Here is a 25,556-nt window from a genome sequence, read left to right as displayed (position 1 = left end):
TATATTTTTCGCTGGAATTCGCGCGGCTTAGCTCCGCTCAGACCGGCTCGGCCCGACAAATTTGAACCTCGCTTCGCGAGGAATAAAATTTGTTCCTTTAGATTTATTACACTAATTAAAGTTTATGATTGCAATTCATCACATTATTACGATTAAGGGTCATCGTTTATAACTAGCGAAGGTAGAGGTTTTGAACGATCCGTAGTCTTCAGAACTAACAGCTGCAAGTCTTGCAAAATTCACGATCTCGCCATTGATTTTTGAGAATAGGTCGGGGTGCGAAAAGTTGGAATCAGAAAAATTAAAGAAAGTTAAATTTCTCCGATCTTATTTCATATTTGTTACCTACCTACCAAAAGAAGTCGATGAAAGAATTATCAGCGAAATCTATTTCTGGATGAAAATTGAATATGAGGTTCTTACGGATAGTCGCTCTTAAATTACACATTGTTCTGATGGCAGGTTTTTGTTTTTCCCTAGGTCGAGATTGCTTGTCGCTGTTGAAATCAGGCCATACTCAGAACGGAGTGTACTCTGTGAACCCAGACGGTAAAGGATATTTCAATGTCTATTGTGACATGCGCACTGACGGCGGAGGATGGACTGTGTTTCAAAGAAGACAAGATGGCTCGGTTGACTTCTATCGGGGCTGGAACGATTACAAAACAGGCTTTGGTCAACTGACGGGTGAGTTCTGGTTAGGAAATGACAAGATCCACAGGCTGACGGCCTCTAGACCCAGCTCTCTGCGAGTGGAGCTGGAGGACTGGAACGGAGTTAGAGCATATGCCAAATATGGCAGGTTCAGCATTGGTGATGAGCAGGCGCTGTATCGACTTGATGTGGGTTCATATTCAGGGACAGCGGGAGATTCGTTAGCATATCATAATAACATGGTGTTTTCAACAAAAGATAGAGATAACGACAGAACCAGTGCTAACTGTGCTGTGCGATACACTGGTGCCTGGTGGTACGAGAGTTGCTACTATTCCAATCTGAACGGAAAATACGGCCAAGCAAAAGGCGCTAAAGGCCCCAGATGGACCAAATTTCGATCTGCTACTCTCAAATTCACCGATATGAAACTAAAGCCATCTTAGAAAGAAAACAGGTATCGTCTTAGGGTGGGTTCATATTCTGAGACATCGAGAGATACATTAATTAACCTATCGTACCCAAATTCGCAATTAGCCAATCAGAAGCCTTAAGCCTAGTCTAATGTCCTGATATCCTACGACATCAAGTCACTGACCTGATATCGCACGATATTATGGTCACTTTCAAGTAAAGTAATGTTACCGCACGATAAACTTAAAAGAGGTTCAACAAACAAAACAGAAACCTCCTAATTTAAGATTTTTTCCAGTCGAAAAAAGAGCAAAAACTTTCCCGCCAAAATTAAATTGGAAGGCACTTACTGAAAAGTTAGTTCATTACTGAAAAGTTAAGACTGAAACAATGGAGTTGAAGTTCCCAAATTTTTTTCTCAAAATTTGAATTTTGAAAATTTCGAAAATGAAATTCCAAGTAAATTTATTTTTTATTTACCCCTTTTTGCGCTGTTTGTTAACTCGTATTATTCTCCTCACATGCCACACGATAGGACGCCTGATAGATTTTTGTTACCGTAACTACTAAAAATATCACTGGATTTTGGACTGAATTTGGGTACGGTAAATACGTAATTGTACCTTTTTGGTACGCTTCGGCGACATATCAGGGTCATTTGGTCTCGCAATGGGTATTTAGGCTCATCGTCTGTCTCTCACCAAAATACAAAACATGGCTCGACCAAACTTACCTGATATGCCGCCGAAGCGTATCAAAAACGTACGAAGGGGGATAAGTATCAATTTTGACAATATAACAAGGCGTTAGCACAAAAGATAAAGATCATGGAACTTATCCCAAAAAGGCTATCATTGTAACATTCTTTAGTTCCCAATCAAATTAACCCTTCTCGCCTCGTTCTTAAGCTCAAAAATCAAAGCAATATTTTACCTTAGACGAGGCAAGAAGGGCTAATTTGAAAGCAAAGAATAGAATGTAAAAATAGAAGCCATTTTGGCATAAGGTTCATAACATAACTGTTATAGACAGTGTACACAACACTGGCACCTGATGATTTGGTAGATACCACACCTCTAATCTAAATGGAAAGTACCCACCAATTATAGGGAACTCACATGGAATTCCTTCAGAGAAGTTCTTTCTCTCAAATTCATCAAAATGTCGAGGCCGCTCTCGTATAAAGAAAGCAAGTTTTAATGTATAAAATTTTCAGAAAAGATGCAGATTATTTTCACTGGGGTATGGTTGTAATTGCAAATGGTTTGTCTGTGCTACCCCAGCTGTAATTAAGGTATTGAGAGTAGTGTAATGAAGGCTGAAATCCCGTGTGAGAATCTGCTTGCAACGAGGACGTATCTGGTGTCCAGACAGAACAGATATCCAAACAACGACAGGTGGACTCAAAAGAATCAGCTGCACGTCATTTATTCTTTGTTTTCTTTTTCTCTTTTACCGAGTATATAATCAGCTTGGAAAAGCAAAACAAAATTCAATAATTGAATAGCCAGGATCTCGTTATCACAATCGCAAGAGTCCTTTGCATGTAAGGGGATTAACATTTTGTCCTCACTGTGTTTGCGTTAGGAAGTCAAAGACATGAAATTAATTTGACGGCACCGAAGGGCTAAAATTCAAACTGGGACTTGCCGGCCTTATTACACTGGAATGGGATTTGGTCATTAAATTTGGGCACTAGGAATGGGATTAGAGCAAAATTTAGGCTGGAAAATGAGACATGATCAAAAGCGATGCTCAGGGCCAATAATGCTGGTAAGGGTAGGCAGTTGCGTAGTGTATGGCGTTCTACCAATTGACTAATTTTAAGTTTTAATTTAGACTATTTGTTTTACAAATTGACTTCCGTTGGTTATCAAAATGATCCCCCAAAACTAAAAGCACATATTATCATACCCTGAAAAACCTACCTCGACGAATTTCGATAAGCGTGTCAAATAAGTGGTTTGCATAGCCGCCATGTTGGCGGGACAAAAGAAAACATAAGTTGTTCACAAAGCTTGCATTAAAATGGCAGTGAACTCTCAGAGGAGAAAAATCTTATTGTTCCTGTCCACCAACATGGCCGCCATGACATCACATGCAAACCATCAATAGAAGAGCCTGAACGGGTGTGGTGTATAGTTGAGGTAAAGACATAGTTAGCTCCTAACTACTGTCTTTGATCGTTCGCTAGATTTAGCTAAATACATAACTACTATAAAACCAGGCATAGCAACTAGCAATAGAATATCACTTTCACTGGTCAATTGCACTTTTGGTAAACACTCTTTCATTTTAAGTGGCGCCAAATTGTATAATGCACTTCTTTTATACAGTAGGCAACGTTGATAATGTTCAAACCTTCTCTCGGCTTGCGAAAAACTTATTTTGCACGTTACAGTAAGTATTAAGTTAGTCGTGAAATTTAGTTTTAATAAATCAAATGTAATTTCTTAGTTTTATTTTGAGGCTTAATAGCGCCCCTCTGAATTCTGAATACCAACCATTGAGCTGAATGGGCTACCCTGCCGAAATGTGAGGGAAGTAAATTATAATTATTTGTTTATTCGCTTTGCTGTTAAAACAGAAAAACAAACGAAGAATTTTAAATACCAGCCATTGAGCTGAATGGAGTACCCTGCCGAAATGTGAGGGAAGTAAATTATGATTATTTGTTTATTCGCTTTGCTGTTAAAACAGAAAAACCAACGAAGAAGCCATGTCTCTAACTTGTATAAGGCCTGTCACGCAACAAATTGTTGAGATTAGACTATATATAACTGTAATTAGCGTCGAATTTAACTGCAAACTGTGAGAGCCTTTTTGGTGTTTCAACAATTTAAAAACTGTTATCTACCTGTTTAGTTTTGAGACTAATTAATTTTGTAAAGCTTGAATATAGTTTCCAATAGAGCTTTTAAAATTTTTGTCTATGTTCTGTAATTAGGCCGCTTATATAAAGGGTATTAGTATTTGGCTACAAATTAAAGTCTACGTTGAACCCAAGTGCTGTGTGTTCTATTTGTCTCAGCTCCTCTTCGCAGCCAACGAGTGCTTTTCCCCCAGAGTTTGAAATTGGTTGCATCACGGGTGAAACATTTTTTATTAGCACAGAAATGAAGCTTACTTGTGGTGAAGGTACCTTACCAGACTAATTAGTTTTCAATCAAAAGGAAAATAAAAAAAATGAAGGATCGGGATACTCGTCTTTAGCCCATATAAAACCCACATAGTTTAGGAAAAGGGCTAATATTTTTTTCTCTTTTTTCGATCACGAGGGAAATTAATGTGGGATAATCGTCACTGGGGGGGGGGGGGGGGGGTTATCAAGGGAAAGCACAATACGGTTCAAATCGCTTAAGAATAGGTTAGGTTGATTTGTGCTTGAACGCTTTTTTTTTCAATCCACCTGTTCTGCTTCTTGACCTTATAGACTTAAGCAGTCACGAAATACATTACATTAGAACTTTCAAAATCTTTTTAGGTTTTTGATTCCGCACGTTCCCATCGTTTGTAATTAATAGAGTAGAGAATACTCCATAAGTAGAATCAAAGGACTACGATCAATTCCCATCTCACACACAACCACATAATAGCGACTTGTCATTAACGGGGCAGTGTCACCTATTTTTAGTGTCACTTTGAATAACGAAAAACCATATTTGTACTGATTAGAACATTAAATTAATGGTTCAAGTTTGTTAACAATAACCCTACTAGGGCACACAAACTGGTATCAATCATTTCTGTCTGCAGATGGCTTGGATGGAAATGGATTGCAACTTGAAAAAATTGGCCAGTTTTTTTCAATTGCCTTCTGTGTATTTTGGAGAAACTGCTGAAATCTGATTATAGTTTACTCTTCCGCGGATAAATCATTTTATATTTTCCTCCCAGTGCTCTAAGAGCGATTTCACGTTAAAGAAGCGTTCTTTTTTTTTTTGGTCAAATATTTGAGCTGTTTTGGCCAACATACAGCAAAATCTCCCTGGCAGTACCCCTTTAAGGACACTTTCGTTGGTCCCTACAATGTCAATGCTCGCTATCAGTGCCCACTGTTAATTATCAGTGCCAATGTTAAACGGAACCAAGAGAGGATGAAGGTACCTCCATCCTCTCTTGACGGAACCTATCTTTGGTTCTATATTATCCTTATCAATTGGGTTTGACTGTCTTGGCTATACGAAGAAATGTTGAAGGACAGCGTTTCCTAAATTTAAGTCAGTTCGTCCCATGAAGACAAATAGAATAAGACAATGCAAATTTTGGAAGGAGATATCGACGATTATTGTAGGAAAATACGGTTAATCGTCCTTAGCCGTTACATTCCATCCCTTCTCGCTTAGCAATTCCTTAAGACCAAGGTTAGCACACCAACTGAAAATCACTACATGGCGTTTCGACCAGGATTTTTTAGCTTAAAGTGTTCAAATGTTACCTTAAAATATTTGAAGCTGTATGTCAAGCTGTCTTTATTGCTAAGTCAAACCTGTACTCGAACTTTCCTCCATTAACTCGCCCCATCGCCAAAACCAAGCCCTCCCGAAAATACAAACATTTCTTTGAACAAATAGTCTGGGGTTTCTATTCGGGATTTCACTTAGTTTTTCAGACGATCAATTTTCAACACCTTTGTTGTATTATATGAGCAGTTGTAGAAACCCGCAAATGCTATAAACTAAAACCCTTTGTATTTTTCACCTTGATAATTAAATCAGTAAAATATGTTTTTGTTGCTGTTGTTTGGTTGTTGTTGTTCTTGTTGTTGTTGTTGATGATGATGATGATGATGATGATGATGATGATGATGATGATGATGATGATGATGATGATGATGATAATCTCCTTTCGTAAATCGTAGTTAAATTCTTGTTTTCACTAGAGATGCCACTTGAAAGCCAAGCAAAACATATGCTCGTGATTAAACAACGGTAACAAATTAATGAATACCTGTGTTCTTCGCTACCAAACGAAATACTTTATTCCTTAACCTGTGGAAGATATCACTAGATAGATATCTACTTTAAACTTTTTGAATTTCGCTTTTAACATACTGTATTTATACGCGTTCTTAGTATATAATCATGTATCTATGATTTTAACTAATTTAATTAAATCTCTATTTGTTCGTAACTTTTATATACACGGCCTCCCTGAAAACCACCATGTTGTGAGAGAGCACCCTATACAAACACTGTTATAAATAAATTAATATTAGTGAATCTGCAAGGAAATAGCAAACCATTGTTGGTCTCGAACATTCCCAAGCAGTACAAAAATACAATTCAAAAAAGGTTGACATTCTGCAGACTAACGTTTTCAAATGGTATCCATACAGCCAACAAGTAAAATAACACTAGAAACCCAGCTGTGCGATTGAAAAGCCACCTAGGTTGCCTTGAAACGTGGATTACCCAGTGTCCCATGCAGGGAGGGCGGAGGGAAAAACGAATGGGAAGGAATCCCATAAGCCACCGGCACCGCGTTAGATGCTGTTTCTTGCGCACTTGAAATTGGCTGGTTTCTATGCACGGGAGACTAGTGAAGATCAGCCAAGCTGTAGCTTGAAGTTCCGAGATTTGCTGAAATGGCGTTACCTTCCATCGTGACAGCAATGTCACGCACACCTTGAACCGCGTTGCGCCAGATTTTATAGGGAACTGCAAACAGCAGGTAACAAGGCCAACAGGCGCACCACGCTGGGTGACAATCAAAGAAATGATTAACAGCGGAACAGTTAGTGACCACGAAGTTCGCTCCAACAGCTGCCGTCATTTCAAGACATTCCAGCGAGTCGTAGCGTTTGATGCCTTGAGTTTTCCCCAGCGGAGAATCATGGGATTGAAATTAAACTGTTGAATTGCAAAGTGTGTTGGAGTTAGGCCTGATGGTTTGACCGTGATTTTATAGAGGGATTATTTTCGAATTATTAAATCCAGGAAGCGGGAATTAGAAACGTCCTCGAAATTCATGAGTACCTCCAAGCATTTGTATTTGGGCGGTAGCGTGGTCCAGTGGTTAGGGCGCCGGACTTGAAATCCGGAGGTCCCGGGTTCAAGTCCGGCTCTGACCACTAGATGGAGTTGTTTCTCGGTAGCCCCGAGTTCAACTCCTCGGCCGCGCTTGTAAATAGCCAGCTGGTCTGCCCACTGCCAGTTGGGATTTTTATCCATGTTATTTTCAATTTGTATTATTTCTTTATGAAGTTTAATGCTTGGCCCCACTAGCACTTGAGCTATAAACACTGCCGAGGGTAAATAAAGGTTATGTATGTTAAAAGTTAAGTAAAAGTTAGATTCGATCGAGGACAAGCGGTCAAAAAACCAAAGGGGCTCATCAAATCACCTCTGATTGAAGTACGGATCAGTCTGCTATATAATTATAGAATTTCTTCCAGACAGCCTGGTATCAAAAATCTGAACCCAGGGCCAGATTAATTGCGTTCTGATGTTATATATTAAAATAATGTGGTGATTTTTTTCGTTATAGAAGGAGCTTCCGACGTTAAGGAATATGCCTCCTCATACAGAGTTACTTTTGCGGGAAAAGCAGATCTTAGCAAGGGCTATTGAAATAAAAAAAGAAAACTGGTGGCGGCCACACAATTTTCACAGATAATGAACCAACTGTAATTGAACATAACAATGTATGGCATTTTTTCCATACTTCCATCTGGAAATATTGAAATATTTCTGGAAAATGTGCGGTTACCCGGCTTGGACTTCAACAATACTTGCAAGACCTACTTTTCCAGAATTGTCATAAAACGCGCAAAAATACCTGTAGTACATGTAGCCAACGTTTTTAAAGAAACCCGTATTTCTTGACCCATCCCGAGATGCGCTGTTGTTATGCGCAACAGCAAAAAAGTACCGTCCTTAACTATTATTCAACTGGTCCCGGATGTTCGGTCGAGTGGACTGCGAAGAAACAATGGCTCGCATGGAGAAAATATACGAGGTTTTACTCTTTCCTTTGTCTCTCACATTTGTTTTTTCGTCAAGCACGGCATTTCCTGAAACAAGCTACGATCAAAGACTGATGGATGCGCACTAACCTCAACAGCGAAGCTAGCTTTCTCATCTAACATGTCCTCTGCCTTGTTGAGTCCCTCTTCCAGTGTGCGCCTGACCTCAGGGTGTGATGTGTCAACACTGACGACAAACTCCGGTCTGATGTACCGCTCCTCGTACAGCGACGTGCAATGTTCAGTTCCCCACCGGGCATAAGGGTTCCGCCAGGGGGAGTTATTCGACTGGATCCACCATTCAGGGTCACGCATGCTCAGATATTCACCCCTGTTGTTCAGTCTGGTAAATAGAAATGAAGGGATGAAATGAGTTTCCGACCGGCGCTGACTTTAGAATCGAAAACGTCAGCATAAAGCCACCGCGAAAAAAAAAAATCAATGGAATGACTTTCTACATTAAAACAGTATAACAATATTGTTATAAGTTATTATAAAATAATCTGCTATAAGGATAGTTTGCCAATTTTTCCGACTGAAAAATACATTTATTGTTTATTCACATTTCTTTCACAAATACCACTCATCGCCATTCCAATCCTAGCAGTATGCAGGATGTTTGTCCCATAAACCTAGTTTAATGGCCTTAGCTCCCACGATTCTCCTGTAGCTCAGTGGTAGAGCATCCGAACTAGTAATCGGAAGGTCTCAGGTTCCACTCCTGTTGGGAAACTCGGATGTTCTTTTTTCGAGTATGTCATTGTCACTGATTGCAAAATACATCTATCAAGAATAGTGTACTACTATAAAATGAAAACCAAAAAGCTATTAAATAACAGAATTTACCTTTGCCCATGTGGTACATGCCTGCCGCAGGTTACGAACAGCAGAAGAGGACGGTTGAAGATCTGATTCCGGAAGGCATCCAGCTCGCTGACTGTCTTCACGATGTTAATCTTTGGTGTGTTGGAAAGCTCTTGTTTATCGCTGATTATCGTGACCTGTGTGCTGTCTGGAAGCCTCATGTTATCGGTCCCGGTTTTGTTCTGTCTAAATTCGTTTGGAGGATTAGATTTGAAAGCGGAGTATGAAACCAACGCGATTTCAGGAGAGCCCTGCATTTCCAAGACATGCGACGAGAGATCAGAAACACGTATAGCTGTAGTTTCCCAGGTGAACAAAAAAATGCAAATTTAATCGGAAAACTGCTTTCGTCAAAGATTAAGTTTTATTTTTTTTTCTTCTGCTGAATAAATATTTAACAGAATTATATCATTTATTTATTGTAAATGGATACTTTTTCCCTTGTACCAAATATTAATGTCTTTAAAACTCAACGAGTGATGTCAACCCCATTTTACTTATTTTAGCCAATAAAACGATTTTCAGTCCTTGTAAGAAAGTCATAAATTTTTCTTTATTTAACTCAAGATAAAAAAAAATGCTGACCAAATTTAAATATCAAGAAAACAAAATACCATTTCTATTTACACACCTGTTGACTGAATTATTAAAAAATTCATCCTTAAAACTTCCAGCTGTGATTTTCGACGTTTTTCCTTTGCTTATCATTTCCTTAACTCTTTAACCCCTAATTTTAAAGAACAAATTCTCCTATCTTGTCCCCATACGTTTCTTATAAAAGTAATAGGGAGAAGTTATACAGTCCGGCACAGTTATCAAATTTGATAACCGGGACCAAAACAAACTATTAGCCAATCAAAAAGGATAATTACATTTTGGGAAATTCGTAAAATCGTACTGTGAAGGCATACCTCAACATCCGGCATGTCACCTTCATGTTCATCACCGAGCTCTGAAATCACTCGCTGTGGTTACTGTCGGCTGGCTGGTTATTAATCTAACGACGAGAACAGAAATAAAAATATTACAGTCATGTAAATGTAAGCTTAAATGTACCACCTAGAAAAATACGAATTATTTCCGTTCGTATCCAGTCATATTAGTAACGATACTGAACAAGACAAAGACATGTAATTGCCAAAGAGGCATTTCCGGAACAAAGCGTTCGATAATTTTCGACTGAGTTGTTTATCAAAATCGTTCCTGGATAACCGTCTTAATTTTGAAATCCTACCCTTCATCACTAGACTTTCCCGCAGTCCATGAGCTCCTTTTTCTCTTATTGAGAAAGTATGGTACTCTGCCTATTTGCTTGCCAGCAACATCTCTCAACGTACACGCTTTCAGTTTCTTGGCGCTCTTGGACATCGAGATTCCTCCGGTATATATTCCACCGAGAGCAACTCGCATTGTAAGTTAAAACGAATCCCTGTTTCCAAAGGTTAATTAGCTATTTTCTCTCGGTGGAAATCCATAATGCTGCCTTCATTTCTAGTCATCCTAGAAGCACAAGTAATTAACAATGGCGGTCAGTGGCGGAATCAGACCGCAAATCAAAATATCATAGTGCCCTCTTACAATTCTTCATGCCCTCCGACAAATAAGTGTTGAATCGAAAGATATATTAATGAAGATCACGACATTTTTTCTTCGTGTACCACAAAAATTTACAACTACCTTAAAATTGATGGCAAAGACAATAAACATACCTGAAAGGGACTGTCATTTCGTACCACCTCTTCAAATCGCAAGGGAAGATCTCGCATAATTCTTTCCCGATGGTCTCCACTTTTGCAGGGCCTTGAAGTTTATTGTTCTATCGACGTTTCTGGGTATGGAACGCGAGCACAACCGAAAAATTACCGAAACTATTGAACGCTCTCCGAAAACTCACCGAGCTCTGAGCTGGCGCCATGTTGTGACGTCACGCGGTTATCAAATTTGATAACTGTGCCGGACTGTTATAAGTATATCAAGAAAATTCACCTTGGGTGATCATATCCTTAATTCTTATGACCCCAGGGTTTGAATAAGCATTGATGTTACAAGGAGAAATTTGATGCTTATCACTGTTAGAGCTTTTAAAAAGGGTTAAACAGGGAGAAGACATTTTCCAAACCAGTTTGATTTTACAGTGAAATTTTGATCATTCGAGCCCTCGATTTTTTACAACTTCCGATTAATTGAACCAAAAGTTGTTTCTCTTGGATTTCCTTCGGTCAGATTTTTACTCCCGATTTTTCGAACCAAATTCAGATTCCCTATAGAAGAAAAAATCAGTATTCCACTGTATTTCCTTCGGTCCAGATCATGTTAATGAATGACAGAATCTGAGACTGAGTAAAATATAAGGAAACAGTTAACTGGTTTTAAATTTTTGACCAAAAACAAATTTTAACCTCAGCATATCCACATAGCAACTCCCTTTTCACTACCTTGTCAATTCTGGACGAACATTTCATTGTGTTGCTTTTGTGCACCTCTCAAATTTGAGTAAACTCAATTCATTATATATGGGGCAAAATGAGAATTAATTTGGGACAAAAATTACTCCTATTATTCACGAAATCATTCATTAATTTATTTCAAATTCACACCTCATTCATTCACCCTTATTCATTCTTAGCTTATTCTTCATTTACTCATTCACTAATTCATTCTTCAGTCAGTCAGTCATTCATTCATTCATTCATTCATTCATTCATTCATTCATTCATTCATTCATTCATTCATTCATTCATTCATTCATTCTTTCATTCATTCATTTATTTGTTCGTTCATTCGGTCATTCATTCATCCATTCATTCATTTCTGATGCATTTTGTTCATCAGTTATCCTCAATGAGAAATGATGTTCTTCTCGCCCTTCTTTTCTTGTAAATGCAAAATTAAAACTTGCAAATTCTACTAAAAGACAGACTATACAATGCTTTGCAAGAATGCTATAGCAATGCAGTTACATTTTCACATTAATTATAATTCTCTAGTTGTTGCAAAGCAGCAGAGCTCACAAATGGTATGACAAGCAAAAGAAAGTAGAACACAACAGTGATATTATACCAATTCAACTACAGAGAATGAAAATTCAAATGCTCAACATTTTTTCTTAGTTGTTTAGGTATTTTAAAAGCCTCTCTGCTTCTCTAACTCCTGTCAAATAAGCTCCATGAACAGTCCCATAAAACTGACGGTGTGTTGCCTCGCCTGCAAACATTAACTGAAGAGCAGGGAAACCCTTCTCACCATCAGACCCATAGGGGAGGGGCAAGGCAAGGCAGTCAAAGTCACTTCCCCTGGCCTCTCTAGACAAAAATGAATATGACCCCCTCGTCCATGGGCTTGTTACCCACTGTGTTACATGAACATTTACAAGGCGTGGCAAAGAATTCAGAGCAGTGCACTTCTTGATAACTGCAAGACAGCGCTGTCCCACTTTTTCAGGGGGAATGCTTTCAATGTGAGATGATTCATTGCCTTGAAACCAAGCCATCAGAACATTCGACCCAGGACGAGCAGTGTAAAATGAATAAAGTCGACGGACCCAAGGACAATTTAATGTTTCTGCATCCACATCACACTCTATACGATTCAATTCATGTTCAACATCATCTACATGTACTTCATTTTTGCCACTGTCTTCCCAAACTACATGAATGTTATACTCTTCCGAAGCCCAAAAGCGTTCCTCAAATTCAAGAAAGATCTTGCCTACATAGCCAAAACCAATATGATGGATAGCATTGATTTTGTCAGTTGGCAATGAAGGACAAAACAAGGACAAATACTTTTCTTTGAGGACACCAAGAGAGATTGTCAGTATGACATGATCTACTTCAAATGATTTGCCATTACTACAGACAACGTTCACTGGATGATGGCCATTTGGAGTCTCTGACTCATCACAAGCTGTCCATTTTATTTGTGTCACCTCGTGGTTAACATGAACACAGCTGGTGATAAGTTTTGCTTGCAATGCTTCCACAATGTTGTCATAACCACTAGGAACAGGGCAGAAATCCGAGCCATCGAAGTAAATATACTCGCCAAATGCTTCAAGGTTTAAATCACTTAAGGAATTAGTGCCAGTGGAATTACATTCTCTTTCTTGGAAAAATGAAAACAAGTTTTGTTTTAGTGCTTTAATTTCTGGGGTATCTGAGGTACAGTTGCATGATTCAAGATAAGATTGAAAACCTTGGCTCAAATAATCACCAACTGTCATACTAGAACCACCCTTCACATCTTTAGCAAAACTTTCCATCTTTGACAGATCTTCAGTCTCTGAGATAAGGTTATAAAAGACTTTCCAAACCTCTGTTAGAAGCTGATCATCAATATTCCATTGCAGCTGATTGCCAATATTTGGTTTTGTTCTGCTGTTTTCATTCACCCATTCCTTGTTAATATCTGACTTGCTTAGCAGTTTCAAGTCACAGGCCAGGTCAAATATAGGATTTGCAATTGTGCCGTGTATCCATGCGGCACCAAACTCCACCTGATTGTCTCCAATTTTGCCAGTGTGAATTCTACCACCAACTCGCTGACTTGCCTCTAAGACGCACACCTCAGCTTTCCCAGACTGGTACAGCTTACTTGCAGCCGACAGTCCTGCTATCCCTGCACCAATAACCACAACTTTGGGCTTCAGTGACATTACTATGTACTAACTAAAAAACAATGAAGAACAAGCATCATCAGTAAACAGCTTTTTAAATATATTTTTACTGTTGTTAGAACCACAATAGAATCTTAATAAATATCCAAAAGAGATGCATCAAACAGTTGGTGACAGGGCCGTAAACCAGCTTAATCTCAGCAGAGGGTACCAATTTGTGGGAACGCGTCTCCCTGTGTCAATTTTTTCCCTAGTTGGAGATTTTCAGTGTATGGGTGCGGCAAAATCGATTGCCATCTTTATGCCACATTATGTTGAACTTTACTTTTGTGGCCAATCAGTTGGAATGCCACTGTGATGTTAAAGGGGCATTGTTACAGGCATTCTGCTATGTTTTGGTGGAAGCTGTACAAGGTTTTGACAAAGTACATGTACACGTACACACAAAAAATTATTGCTATAACTGGAAAATAATATTTCTCTTTTTACTCCAAGAAACAAAATAACAAGTGATTAACTCTTGAGGGAAGAACAAGCCTTGATAAGTTTTGGAAGATCTTAAAACAACTGGTCAATTTTTTTACATTGCAGTCCATTTTCATCCTGGCCTTCTGCAGCCGGAGATAATTAAAACTAGGTATTCCTGAGCACTGTTGGATTACCATAATAATTAATCCAACAGTTGATTGCCAACAAAAGTGGATCAATGTTTTAAACTTTTCATTGATAAAAAATACATGTACATGTATGCTTTTTTGCTATTCAAAGTGACACTAAAAATAAGTGACTTTGCTTCTGTAAGCTTGATTTTCAGTTGTTAACAACAACAATGTCCCTTTTTTCTGTCCTAAATGTTTTCAACTGAAAAGAAAATTATGGTACTTTCCAGTAGATATAAAGTCTGAATCACAAGCCCTAATTTTGAAGTCTTTTGATTGCCTCTTGAACATAATAAATTATATAAAGCAGATACATTGAAACTTATTTCAAAATTTATGCTGGCTTAGGAATTGACAGTGTGTGGTTCACAAAAAAAAGATTCATTCAGTGACATTGTGGTACCCAGTTAGGTTTACTACAAAGAAATCTGCACTAGCAACAACATTTGATTTTTGGCCAGTTCCATAATTCCAATGACCATAATTTATTACTAGACTATGGTTTCTCCCTCATGGACAAGTTAACAGGGACACAATTTCAAGATGGGCTCACATTACAGTGGAAATTGCAGGTACAGACGTCATCATGTCACTAACCATAAAATACTCAAATAACTAGCCATTTACAAGTTAGTCTCCCACACAGCCATTATTTGGGTAAAGGGACTATTTAAAAGCCATATCCAACAAATTCAAGCAGAGTTTCAGAGGTGAATTGTCGGCCAAACATCAAACTTACTGTAGTTTCGGCGTGTTAACGAGTATAGATTTAAGCTTGAGCCTCAAAAATTAATGGCTACAGGAATTAAATTATATCAGTATCACTTTGCCATGTTCTGGCCCTTTTAACTCAAAACGCAAAGCTAACAAAGCTTTTCGAATCCGGACGGCGTTTGGAAACGTTTGTTCATTCATCCACCTTTGCACTCGCGATCAGGCCCGCCATGATATAATCCCGGGCCATGATCGCCATCTTATGCAATTTACTTTATATAAACTTGAGCGAGGAAATTCAGTGGGAAAATCAAGATATTACCAGCAAAAATAGTAAGACAGATGTTTCATCCCTTGCTTAAACGGCTGGACTGTATGGTGTGAACTCTAAATACTGTACAATCGTGCAAAATCCTAGACTGTTCACAGTCCTCTATTTTTCCGTGGGATTTTCGAAACTCTTCGCTTGTTCGATCGAACTCCCGCCATCTTGGTTTGTAAAGGCGAGGACAACTTGGGGAGAGTGCCTAAACTACCGAGGGGGGGTCCCCAGTCAGGCTACGTTGTATGGAGACACTCTCCCCAGGTTGCGCTCGCCTTTTCAAACCAAGATGGCAGGAGTTCGAAATTTAGAAAATCCCACGGAAAAGTAGGGGACTGTGAACAGGCTAGCACAATCCGGCTGTGAGTAAACCTCGGACGGTCAACAGTTTCACGTGACGGATTCCGTGACACATCTTAAAAGTCACGTGACTCACTCATTTGGCCACAAATTTCGAATGGAAATTTCGAAACTGAGGTTTGGAAAAGATGAGAAAAAGCCTTTCCGGAAATTTTGGCTCAGTGGAGAGCAGCCCTCAACTGACAAAGGGTATGAAAGAGGAAATGATGGGTGCTCAGTTGCAGACTGCTGAGAAAAAAAAATTAGGAAAAGCTCACGGTTGAAGCATGTGGAGAGTAGTGAAAACGCTCGTCCTGACCAGATTATAGTATTAGAATGATATGGAAAATAGTTTAGCACGGTGACAGGAATGTGCGTGTTGCAACTAAGGCTTAAACACACGTCACTACATGAGCCTAGGAAACATAAAGGATTGGTTGAGCGAGTAGAACACGCGATCGCGCGCGAAGTCGGTTCCTGCAAAGAGAAGGGACGCGCTGGGGAAGAGTACCGCTCCGCGACAGGGTAACTCGATAACTAGAAATTTTTGAAGAAAATGAGGCAACCTAACGAAACGTCTGGCAGCCCCATCGATTTGATTTTGGCAAACCAAAGTAAAGCGCCCGTCACCTGAAAACATATGAGAAAAACACGCGTTAGCAAAAACGTATCATTGAGAAAGACGCGAAGAGAGCTTATGAATACAATACTGCTATCTGCGTCTTTGACGCGACTAAGACGCAAATTCCTTAAGGACGGTGCCTACTAATACAGAGGTATTTCTGCGCAGTTTATGACTATGCAGGAAAAGCAGATCTTAGCAAGGGCTAGTGGAATACAAAAAAAAAATGGGAGTAACCAGTTTTGTTTTTTTTTTTTTTTTTTACGAGATAATTAAGCAACAATAATCTTAAAAAGTGCTAAAATACAAGGTAATGTACGGCATTTTTTCCATAATTGAAGCTTTATCATCACTGAAAAATGCATGGTTACCCCAGATTTCAGATTTTTTTTATTTATGCAAATATTTCAAAAGTTTGCTAAAAAAAGAAATTACAATACATCACAAAAGTAACATAAAGACAACACTAAATTACAATTTTACCCTCAATTTTCTTTTTGGATATCAAGAGCACTTGCTACTTGAAATTCTGCCTTCTCCGCATAGTTTTAAACCGAGCAAAAATGTCCCTGTATTAGTAGGCACCACCCATAGGAGACCCGAGTAATGAGTTTGTGTAAATTTGATCCCAACGCATGCAGCTATGGAGTGACGTACAAATTGGAGAGATTTGTTGCGATTTTGATGTTGACTTTTATGGCGATCGCGATTTCAAGAGCCGTGCGCGTATGTACTTTACCGCAATTTCTCTGCAGTTTGATAGCGTAAGTGATGCCTCTGGGAATCCCCTAAACAGTTACACATTTTAGCTCACATCGCATATGCGCAAGTCGCCATAAAATCGACGATAAAACAGGGACGATGGCCAGTAGTTGGCTCTAGGGACGAGACTGACCAAAGCACAAACAAGGTAAAGCACGTCTGCACGTTACAACAAGATGAGAATCGAAAGAAGTCAATTATAATCTCAACCAGGAATGCTCCGTACAAAACTGTTACAAATAGAACTTTATTTTAATAAATTCCACTAAAAGTTACCTCGCAGTGTCTTCGTAACAGACCACTTCTTAGGACACAGATGCAAAATGCATAAACTGGCAAAGGAGCGGAAAGATATTTCCTTTCGAACAGAGCCTCCGTTGCCTTTAACTGGAGAAGCTCTGTGTAAAAGGACAAACCTGAGTTGGCATGTCTCGTTTGAGGAGAGCAGTTATTTCATCCCCAGACTTGGAAATGTTGACCTTCTTTTCAAACTAAATTATCGTGAAATTATTGTGATTCTAAATTGTCTGCGTAGTTTGCCGAACTGTTAGCGCGAAGGGAAAGTTTCAGCTGCAGGGACGCCAAAACTTTGCCTTCGCGCCAGGAGCCATAACCGGGGATTATGGCTTCTGCTTCGCGCCAATAAAGGCCGGCACACACGTTGCAATATTGCGAGTAACGTTGTATGAAATGTGCGAGCAACCCCGTGTGGCCATTCCAGACAATGTTGCAGGCAGCATTGGCGCTACATTGGCGCAATGGTGAAAGCAATGTTGCACCGTGTGTCCACCAGCTACGATGGCCAAGAAGCTGTCGAGCAGTTATTCCACAAGTCCGAGAAATTTGAAATTTTAATCTCCAGCTAAGATACTATTTGGATGTGAAAGGGTTAAGACTTGTCTTCCTTCGTTCGTTATACCACCTATAAGAAAGTGTTAATGTCTTCCTCATCCCGTCTGAGAAACTTGTGGTCTATAAGCCACTCGATCTGCTCTTTGATCATCTTCTTCTGAGGAATGAACATGTTTTTAAGAATTTCAACCAGTTCTGTTTGAAGGGCGGCGTTCATGATTCTCTTTCTCATCTTCATGATCTTGACAATCGCTCCCTGAAACAAGATAGACCAACATGCAGTAAGGGAGAGGCGATAAAAATCAACAGACAAGAACTAATAGCAGGAAACGTGGGGATATATCACCACTGAAAAGTTCCAGATCCAAACAACACCTGATTGGTTTGATTGGGCGAAGAAAAATGCAAGGAAGGGATAATAGGCCAATTTCGATAATATTAAATTTCTAGCTTGGCTACGAGGCTTAGGGGAGTAAAACAACAGAATTAAATTATTCATCTCTGAACCTCAATGTAGTTTCTTTTGTTTTATTCCCCTAAACCTCGTTGCCTAGTACGAATTTTATTATATCGAGATTGGTTTACCGGTATTTAAACGTACCGATTAATCGGGCCGATTTGGCCCAATTTGACAAAGAAAATGAGTGAATGGAATGGACGAATATCGGTCCTATTTGGAACAAATTTCTTAAATCAGGCCAACACAAACGGAAAAAGAAATCGGTCGCCAAATAGTGACGTGTAAATTGGCCCATGCGACCGGACATAGTAATAGGGCCAAGAAATCGGTACGTGGAAAATAACCTTCAATATCTGCGTTTCTATAAACATTTGTATGGTTCAACGCGGAAAACACAACAATCATGAGGAAAATGTAACAAATACAATTAACAGTGAAGTACCTGATATGATATTTCATATATTTCACATTCAATACCTGTATTCTTAGAATCCTGAGCGCCACACTACCATCATTCTCTTCTTGTTTTGCTTTTTCTGTTGAAAGCTGCAATCGACCGATGAGGTTCACTTTGCCACGTTTCTGCACTTTGCTGTTTTTGCTAAATAAAACAGACAACATATAGTTCAGTAAACAATGCTGTGAAAATACATGCTTGTAAAGCTTGAAGAAGTTCCATGACCTAACGCTCTTGTGAGTCTGGGAGACTGGGTACTGTAGGAGATGGCGTGACTTTAAAACTGAGAAACACGTGACCACAGGTTGTTAACACCTTGAAAGGAGAAACTGTGACCCAGCCACTTTCAAGGAGAAAGCATGACCTAAGGCTGGTTATAGCAAGTTTGTTGGGAGAGGACCCACCTTGTCTGGGGTAGGGGGGCTATTGAAGACACTATTTCTCTCACGAAAAGAATTACCGACAAAATTTTATTGACTTTAAAATTTGAGTTGACACAAAAATATTCAGCTAGCTGTAGCAAGAGTTTACATTGCAACATAAACAATGAAAGTGAGCTTTGAATTTTACTGTCATTTTTTACTGCTTAATACAGGGGTGGCTATGCAATAAAGGCACCATCTTTTGAGGTGAGGAAGAGGGGTGCAGAAGGAGACCACCATTTATTTTGTGGTTTGGTGGATCCTGTTCGAGTATAGCAGTTTTGGCCACTTCCCTAAGGAATAGAAAGACGTGGCAAAACACCATTAAAAAAAAAAGCGTGACCTAACATTGTTGAACAAGAAAACTAGCGTGACACCCTTTGAAAAAAATTTTAAAACCATTATCTTTAGTGATACTACTATGATTTATTGTTAGGCATTAACTTTTCTTCAACTTACATAACGGCGAATTCTTGATTGACCCAGAACAAAGAGCTGTCGCTGAAATCCTTTGGTAACTTGGCTTGGGGTTGACATAAAAGAATCTGTCGTTTGGGCTTGGCGAAGGCAATTAGTGACTGTAAAAGACAAATAGTTCTTGAGGCGCAAAAGGATAACCTTCTTCTAAAAACGCGTCAAATCAATAGGGAAAAAACCCCAGCGTATATTGTTCAGTGAAAATTGATCCAGCTTAGGAAATTCGATCTTAGTTTAATTGACATCAACTAACATCGGCTAATCGATGACAAATCGATAGTCAAAAGATATTACCCTTAACTATCAATCAAGTTATCAATCAAGTAACCGGGCGGGTATCTACTAATATCAACTGTCATCGATTCTTATCGATTATTGAGGCCAGGAAAAAAAATTATTCCACTAGAGCTGGACTGGTCAAGAGAAAGTAACTGTGTTGAAAATGATTATCGTTGAAGGTTGATAAGTTCACATACCCACAGTGTTCTTCGAAGTTCCGAATCAGGGAGTTCAGAGGCAAGCCTACAACAAGAAACGCGAGAAAGAAGGCAGTGAGCTTTTTCTTGCTTAGCAAAATAAAGAAAACAAGATGCCCTGCACCGACCTCAAATTTTCGAAGGCAATCTTCCCGTGCGGTCGCTCATTCTAGGCGAACAACACAGCCATTTGAAAAGTTATTACTTCGAGGTCAAATTTTCCAATCTTGTTGGCGATGATAACCTTAACAACAAAAAAGGGATTAAAATGAACTAAATACTGACTATACAACATGAAAAAAACAGGGAAAGTTATAGTTATAGTGTTGTTATAGAGAACCAAGCTTTAAGCAGGCACGTCTCTAAAGGGGACATCCCTGAGACAGTTTTGTCAGGTTGCTGGGTCCAGCCCTGTGGAAAGACTGAGTGACTGCATCTCTGACATGCTGCTGACGTCCGATCCCACCTTACAGAAGGATTGTAATAATAATAATAATAATAATAATAATAATAATAATAATAATAATAATAACCGTTTATTCACAAATCCATAGGAAAGTGAAAAGGAGATAAGAGAGGTTATCCCTTTCTAATTATCTCCTGATAATAAAATAAATTAAGACATTAATTATTTACAAGTGTTTAAAATACTAAGCATAAAATATATTACACATTACACAATAAAAGAACTCAGTAATCATTTGAAAAATTTGCAAGATGACATCTCAGTCTGTTCTTTTAAAAGTGTTCAAATTTTCCGCCTCAGCAATTTCGTTTGGCAGATTATTCCACTTATCGATTATGCGCCATGAGACTACGTGATAAGTGCGGTATAAAAATTTATCACCACCATCTCTGTCTTGGACAAACGACAATTGAAACAGCCCATCAGAGGCGCGTTGAATGAAGGTCCCAGGAAATGTCACGCTCGTCAACTTATAGGGGCTGACGCCGCTGTAATCAGTGTTCTCTTTTCGGACCGAAATGGTATTTCTAGGAGAACCGATTTACTTCGCGATATTAACGGGCCCGAGTTTGGGGTTCAGCAAGGAAGCACCGAGTCTGGAAATAAACCGAGATTAAAGAAACAACCCACCACTCCATTGGACATCAGGCCCCAGTTGTTCAAAGGCCGGATAACTTTATCCAGTGGATAAGTCACTATCCGACAGTTTCAACCTGTGCAAAGATTTCAGTATTTCCTCTTGTACAACCGAATATGTGCACTCTAACCACTGCTTAGTTGGGGAGTGTACGAAAACCTTGGAAAACATTTAACGTGAAGTATATTTGAGACGCTGAAGAGTTCCTTATCCAGAGGATAAAGTTATCCGGCCTTTGAGCAACTGGGGCCTGGTGATGCCACTGCAACTTGCGGCCGCTGTGGTTTTTCCTGTAAAATTCCTCCACTTCAGGGATATAGTCCTCAAGCTCAAGAAAAAAACAAATACTTGCATTTCAAGCTCTGTCAACGCTGTCTGGCCACAACCTGTGTTTCAAGGGGTTACTAAATAAAACAAGTGATTGTATGGCAAGTCTTTTGAGATCGTGCTTAAGAGTTACAAATCCCCCTCTCCCCACCCCCCACCCCCAAAAAAAGGATTCCGTTTTGTTTTAGCCACTCAACCCAACCAACCCATTTTCATTATTTTAACATCTTGCAATTTCTTTCTTTAGACTCCCGACGATTTCTTAACCTTCTCACGATGTTGAACGAAAATCCATAGGTAGTCACTTATTTTCCTATTTGGTTGGAGATAGCAGCAGGCGTAGTTTTTATTTCATCAAACGTTTGAGATATTGGGAGAATAACTAGGAGTAAAGTCGCAAAATTCAGCACTGTGTTTCTTATTCAGCCGCCACAAATAATTTATGTACATGACAAATCTTCTTTCCTTATTACTAAATTACGAGGAGCGCATAACTCTAATGAAAAAACAAACAAACGAACAGTCGAACTATCGTCATCCAAGACGTTTAAATTTATACCCTATACGCAAGCGCCGGCCGGGACACCTGTTCGCTGGGTAAAACTTCCGGTGTTTTGAATATTTCTAAAGGTATAAGGGATCTTCGTTTTATAATTAGTCAATCAAAATATATACGTCTTCCACATATCTCCCTTTTTTCTCTCTCTTATTTTCTTTCTGATAGAAAGTAAAGTCACAAAATTCAGCACTGTGTTTCTTACTCAGCCGCCACAAATAATTTATGTACATAAAAAATCTTCTTCCCTTTTTACTAATTACGAAGAGTGCATAACCCTAATGAAAAAACAAACAAACGAACAATCGAACTATCGTAAGCCAAGCCATTTAAATTTATCCCCAGCCGGGAGGTCTGTTCGCTGGGTAAAAACTTCCAGTGTTTTGAATATTTCTAACGCAAACTTTGAAAAGAAACGTCACTTTCAGTACGATTGTATAAGGGATCTTCGTTTTATAATTAGTCAATCAAAATATATACGTCTTCAACATATCTCCCTTTCCCTCTCTTATTTTCTTTCTGATAGAAATTATCAAGGGAGAAAAAAAATTGGTATAAGTGCTTACGTTAGTGTCTTCCCTTAAAAGTCATCCGACAATCAATAATAGATGAGAAAGCGGTTTAGTGCCATTATCTAATTCTGTCATTCCTTGATGGATGACAATTTTCCCCATCCCATTGTGATCAATACTCACCTGCCACTTCCAATCCATATCTTTCGAGTCAGTCTCGTATTCACCAATTATACACACAGCGAATCATTGTTTGGGGGTAAAGATCTTCTTTGTTCGAGCTTGTTGATCTGCTCTTTCTTGAGAAGACTGGCTACAGTACTACTCAGATGCCCCGAAAGGTAAAAAAGAAATAGCTATAATAATACATGTAGTAATAATAATTATAGCCATGTAAAGAAGTTCGGCCAACTATATATTGGTTAAATATTACCACACAAAGAAAGAAATTCGAGCATTAACCGATTTTCCCAGTTCGTGAACTCATTGCTTTTAATTGCTGGCCAACGATACGAGACTTATTAACGGAAACAAAATAAAAATATTTTATGCCGTATTATGGAAGTTTTGGCAACCACAACGAATGAAAGGATTGCTCCCTTATGAGAAAATTACTTGGTGCGTCGTGTCCTTCAATAAAAGCAAGCAGAGACGAGAGTCTTCGTATCAAACTCGCCAAGCACAATTTTGGCCCATGCCAGTGCACATTCGTCTTCGATTTTGACCGTACTTCGCATGTCTAGAAGAGAAACGTTCCCTGCGCGACCAACACGAATCTCGTTTCTACTTACAAAGTGTAAGTTTGTGTGTAGACAATTTCCTCCGTTTAGCGTAAAACCCAGAGAACCCAACCAAAAATAGTTAAAACGTTCTTTCCTTAAAAAATCTCGCGTCGTTTTACGACCTCCAAAACGTAAATTTTCACAAGTTGACGCAGCTTTATCCGTTCGTATTCTTAGCTGAAAATTTTTAGGAAACAGAATACTATTCCCCGAATTTACGAGCTGTTTTTGGCTGTTCGAAATGCCAGCGGGTCTTTTTCCGAACTTTTACCGACGTATTTGTCCACCGAACACAAATGGGATTAGTTTTTTAGCGTTGCTAAAGTTTCAGGTGACCTTTCGTTAAAGATAACGCTTGTTTTTCTTCACAATTTAATCCGAATTTCTGACTGAGACGGGTGATGTCTTTCGAACGGACCTTCCACCAAAATGAACTCTTGGATGCACCAGTATTAGCAAAGTCACATTGTTTGAGAAATCTGAAATTATGGGAGATCTAAACAGTCTGCATACACTAGCTCGGCAAAATCTACAACCTGGCGCAATTTATTAAAAATATTCTACTTCCTTCAACTAATAATATTATAGGTTGGGCTGCCTTTCGATCGTTATTTCGAAACTGTATGAATTAACCGTGTTTAAAAAAGTTTTCCGCGGTGAGCGTGCTCCGTAAAAACTAAAAAACTTAAACTAAGACTTGTCCTTACGTTTTCCGTCTTATGAAACACCATCACCACATTAAATTGAGACGGAAATCATCTTATATTAACACAGGAGACCTTAAATGAAGACTATTAGAGTCTAAGTTATATATAAGATAAGAGGTCGTCTTAAATATTGTCTTAAATCATCTTCATTTGAGAGGCGCTTATCTTAATCAACATTGAGGCATCTTACTTTAAGAAAAAGCAATTTTAATTACATTAATCTGAGTCGATGGGGCCCTCATTTTAAGAAGTTTTTTTGGTCTTGTGTAAATTTTAATACGCCTAAGCAGGCTATAAGATACTGCCATCCTGCATAAGATGCAATACGCTTCATGCTTGCATGAATTAGGTATGCTTAACAGTTGATGGGTGATTCTCCAAAAATGCCATTACAACTACCTCTTCTATTGAGAAAATCCCCTGCTCAATGCATTCCTTTGGAAAAAACAAATGATCCTGAAATGAAAACAGCTCCCTCAAAAATTCTCTACTCTCACCAGGCCGATTCTGTAAAACCATTTTAGTTCGCGGTAAAAAAAAATATTGCTAACTTGCTTGATGAATTGCCTTGGAAGAAATCGAAAAATTCCAACACAAAAGGATCCAAATTTATTTTAGGAGGTCTTTTCTGATCTTCCCTGAAAAATGCAGAGCTTTGATCCATCGCAAACTTCAAGTAGCGGAGAGTGGGGAATTTACAGGAATTTCGAGACAACAACTTCAATATTCAAATGAGAAGACATCTGGACATCAAATACGGTCTAAAGCCCCTGCTAAACGTTGTAACTTACACGAATTTAACAGCATGAACTAGACAAAAGAAAGAAAATGGACTTGAAGAAATTACTGTCGCTTTCTAAACCGAGTGTTTTTTTTGAAAACCAAAGATGAGTCCAAAAATTCTGCTGCGTCACTGATCAGAGGAATGAGTGTAGTGACAATTCAGACAATCTGCAATGCAAGGTTCATAATTTACGGCACTTTTTATTAAGACCAACAAAACGTTAACAGTATTTAACATGCTGCGGCCCGACCTCTGTTTTCCTGTAAATTTACGGTAAGCTGATTTCCATAAGTTCTATCATTTCAGATTTGGTGTAATAATTACTATGGATTGAAATTTGTTGGGCTTTCATCGCTCCATATATCATGTTAAATAAGATAATATAATGACTTACCACGGCACTTTGGATCTAAGAAAAAATCATCTTACTCTAAGACGACATCGTCGTATAAATAACATGAAAGTTATCTTATCATAATGTGACTCGTCTTCAAATGAGATTCACACGCTGTCTTACCGCAGCACCAGAATTAAGTTGAAAAATCGACTTAAAATAAACCCTTAGTTTTTACGGAGTGTTCCTTGTTTTCTAGTTTATTAACAAATTTAGTGCAAATTGATCCGGCTCCGCGTCGAGTTAGAAAATAAACTTATAAAAGCTTTCATGACGTTTTTTTTTTTTTTGTTTTGTTTTTTTTTCCTGAGGCTA

The 25,556-nt window shown here is 38.7% G+C and overlaps 3 protein-coding genes, 1 long non-coding RNA gene and 1 pseudogene across 14 annotated transcripts in view; 2 read left to right on the top strand and 3 right to left on the bottom strand.

The window, feature by feature from the left end:
• Positions 1 to 25,556, top strand: part of LOC146480238 (uncharacterized) — a 68,298-nt gene that overhangs the window by 33,569 nt on the left and 9,173 nt on the right. For 2 of the 8 annotated variants that reach the window (XM_085109920.1, XM_085109918.1), the window contains one exon: positions 481 to 1,374. The exons of 4 other annotated variants lie outside the window; for them this stretch is intronic. In XM_085109920.1, the coding sequence (XP_084966046.1) occupies positions 481 to 1,100 (620 nt within the window). In that variant the 3' untranslated portion in view covers positions 1,101 to 1,374. Of the gene's footprint in view, positions 1 to 480; positions 1,375 to 25,556 lie in introns of those variants that run through there. 2 more of the 8 variants (XM_085109923.1, XM_085109922.1) reach the window with 1 other exon arrangement.
• On the bottom strand, positions 1,617 to 1,880 carry LOC146480240 (uncharacterized). Its single transcript, XR_014864771.1, has 2 exons — positions 1,770 to 1,880; positions 1,617 to 1,731 (listed from the first exon to the last, which is right to left on the bottom strand). It is a non-coding gene; the product is annotated as an uncharacterized LOC146480240 (long non-coding RNA).
• LOC146480239 (uncharacterized) lies at positions 6,418 to 9,165 on the bottom strand (annotated as a pseudogene). The gene is made up of 3 exons (XR_014864752.1): positions 8,882 to 9,165; positions 8,126 to 8,378; positions 6,418 to 6,920 (listed from the first exon to the last, which is right to left on the bottom strand). The product of XR_014864752.1 is annotated as an uncharacterized LOC146480239 (transcript).
• Positions 11,245 to 25,556, bottom strand: part of LOC146480232 (peroxisomal N(1)-acetyl-spermine/spermidine oxidase-like) — a 70,478-nt gene continuing 56,166 nt past the window's right edge. Inside the window, exons 1-2 of one of the 3 annotated variants that reach the window (XM_085109940.1) lie at positions 15,210 to 15,384; positions 11,245 to 13,566 (exon numbers count right to left, since the gene is read on the bottom strand). In XM_085109940.1, the coding sequence (XP_084966066.1) occupies positions 12,006 to 13,553 (1,548 nt within the window). In that variant the 5' untranslated portion in view covers positions 13,554 to 13,566; positions 15,210 to 15,384 and the 3' untranslated portion in view covers positions 11,245 to 12,005. Of the gene's footprint in view, positions 13,567 to 15,209; positions 15,385 to 25,556 lie in introns of those variants that run through there. The other 2 variants (XM_085109942.1, XM_085109941.1) reach the window with 2 other exon arrangements.
• Positions 22,781 to 25,556, top strand: part of LOC146480234 (uncharacterized) — a 45,975-nt gene continuing 43,199 nt past the window's right edge. The window contains exon 1 of the mRNA XM_085109939.1: positions 22,781 to 22,915. The gene's annotated coding sequence lies outside the window, so the exon portion shown is untranslated. The remainder of the gene's footprint in view (positions 22,916 to 25,556) is intronic.

The sequence above is a fragment of the Pavona decussata genome, unplaced genomic scaffold (genome assembly GCF_977016875.1).
Source record: "Pavona decussata unplaced genomic scaffold, jaPavDecu1.1 SCAFFOLD_54, whole genome shotgun sequence".
Lineage (NCBI taxonomy): Eukaryota > Metazoa > Cnidaria > Anthozoa > Scleractinia > Agariciidae > Pavona > Pavona decussata.
This window is presented reverse-complemented; position numbering and strand designations above follow the sequence as displayed.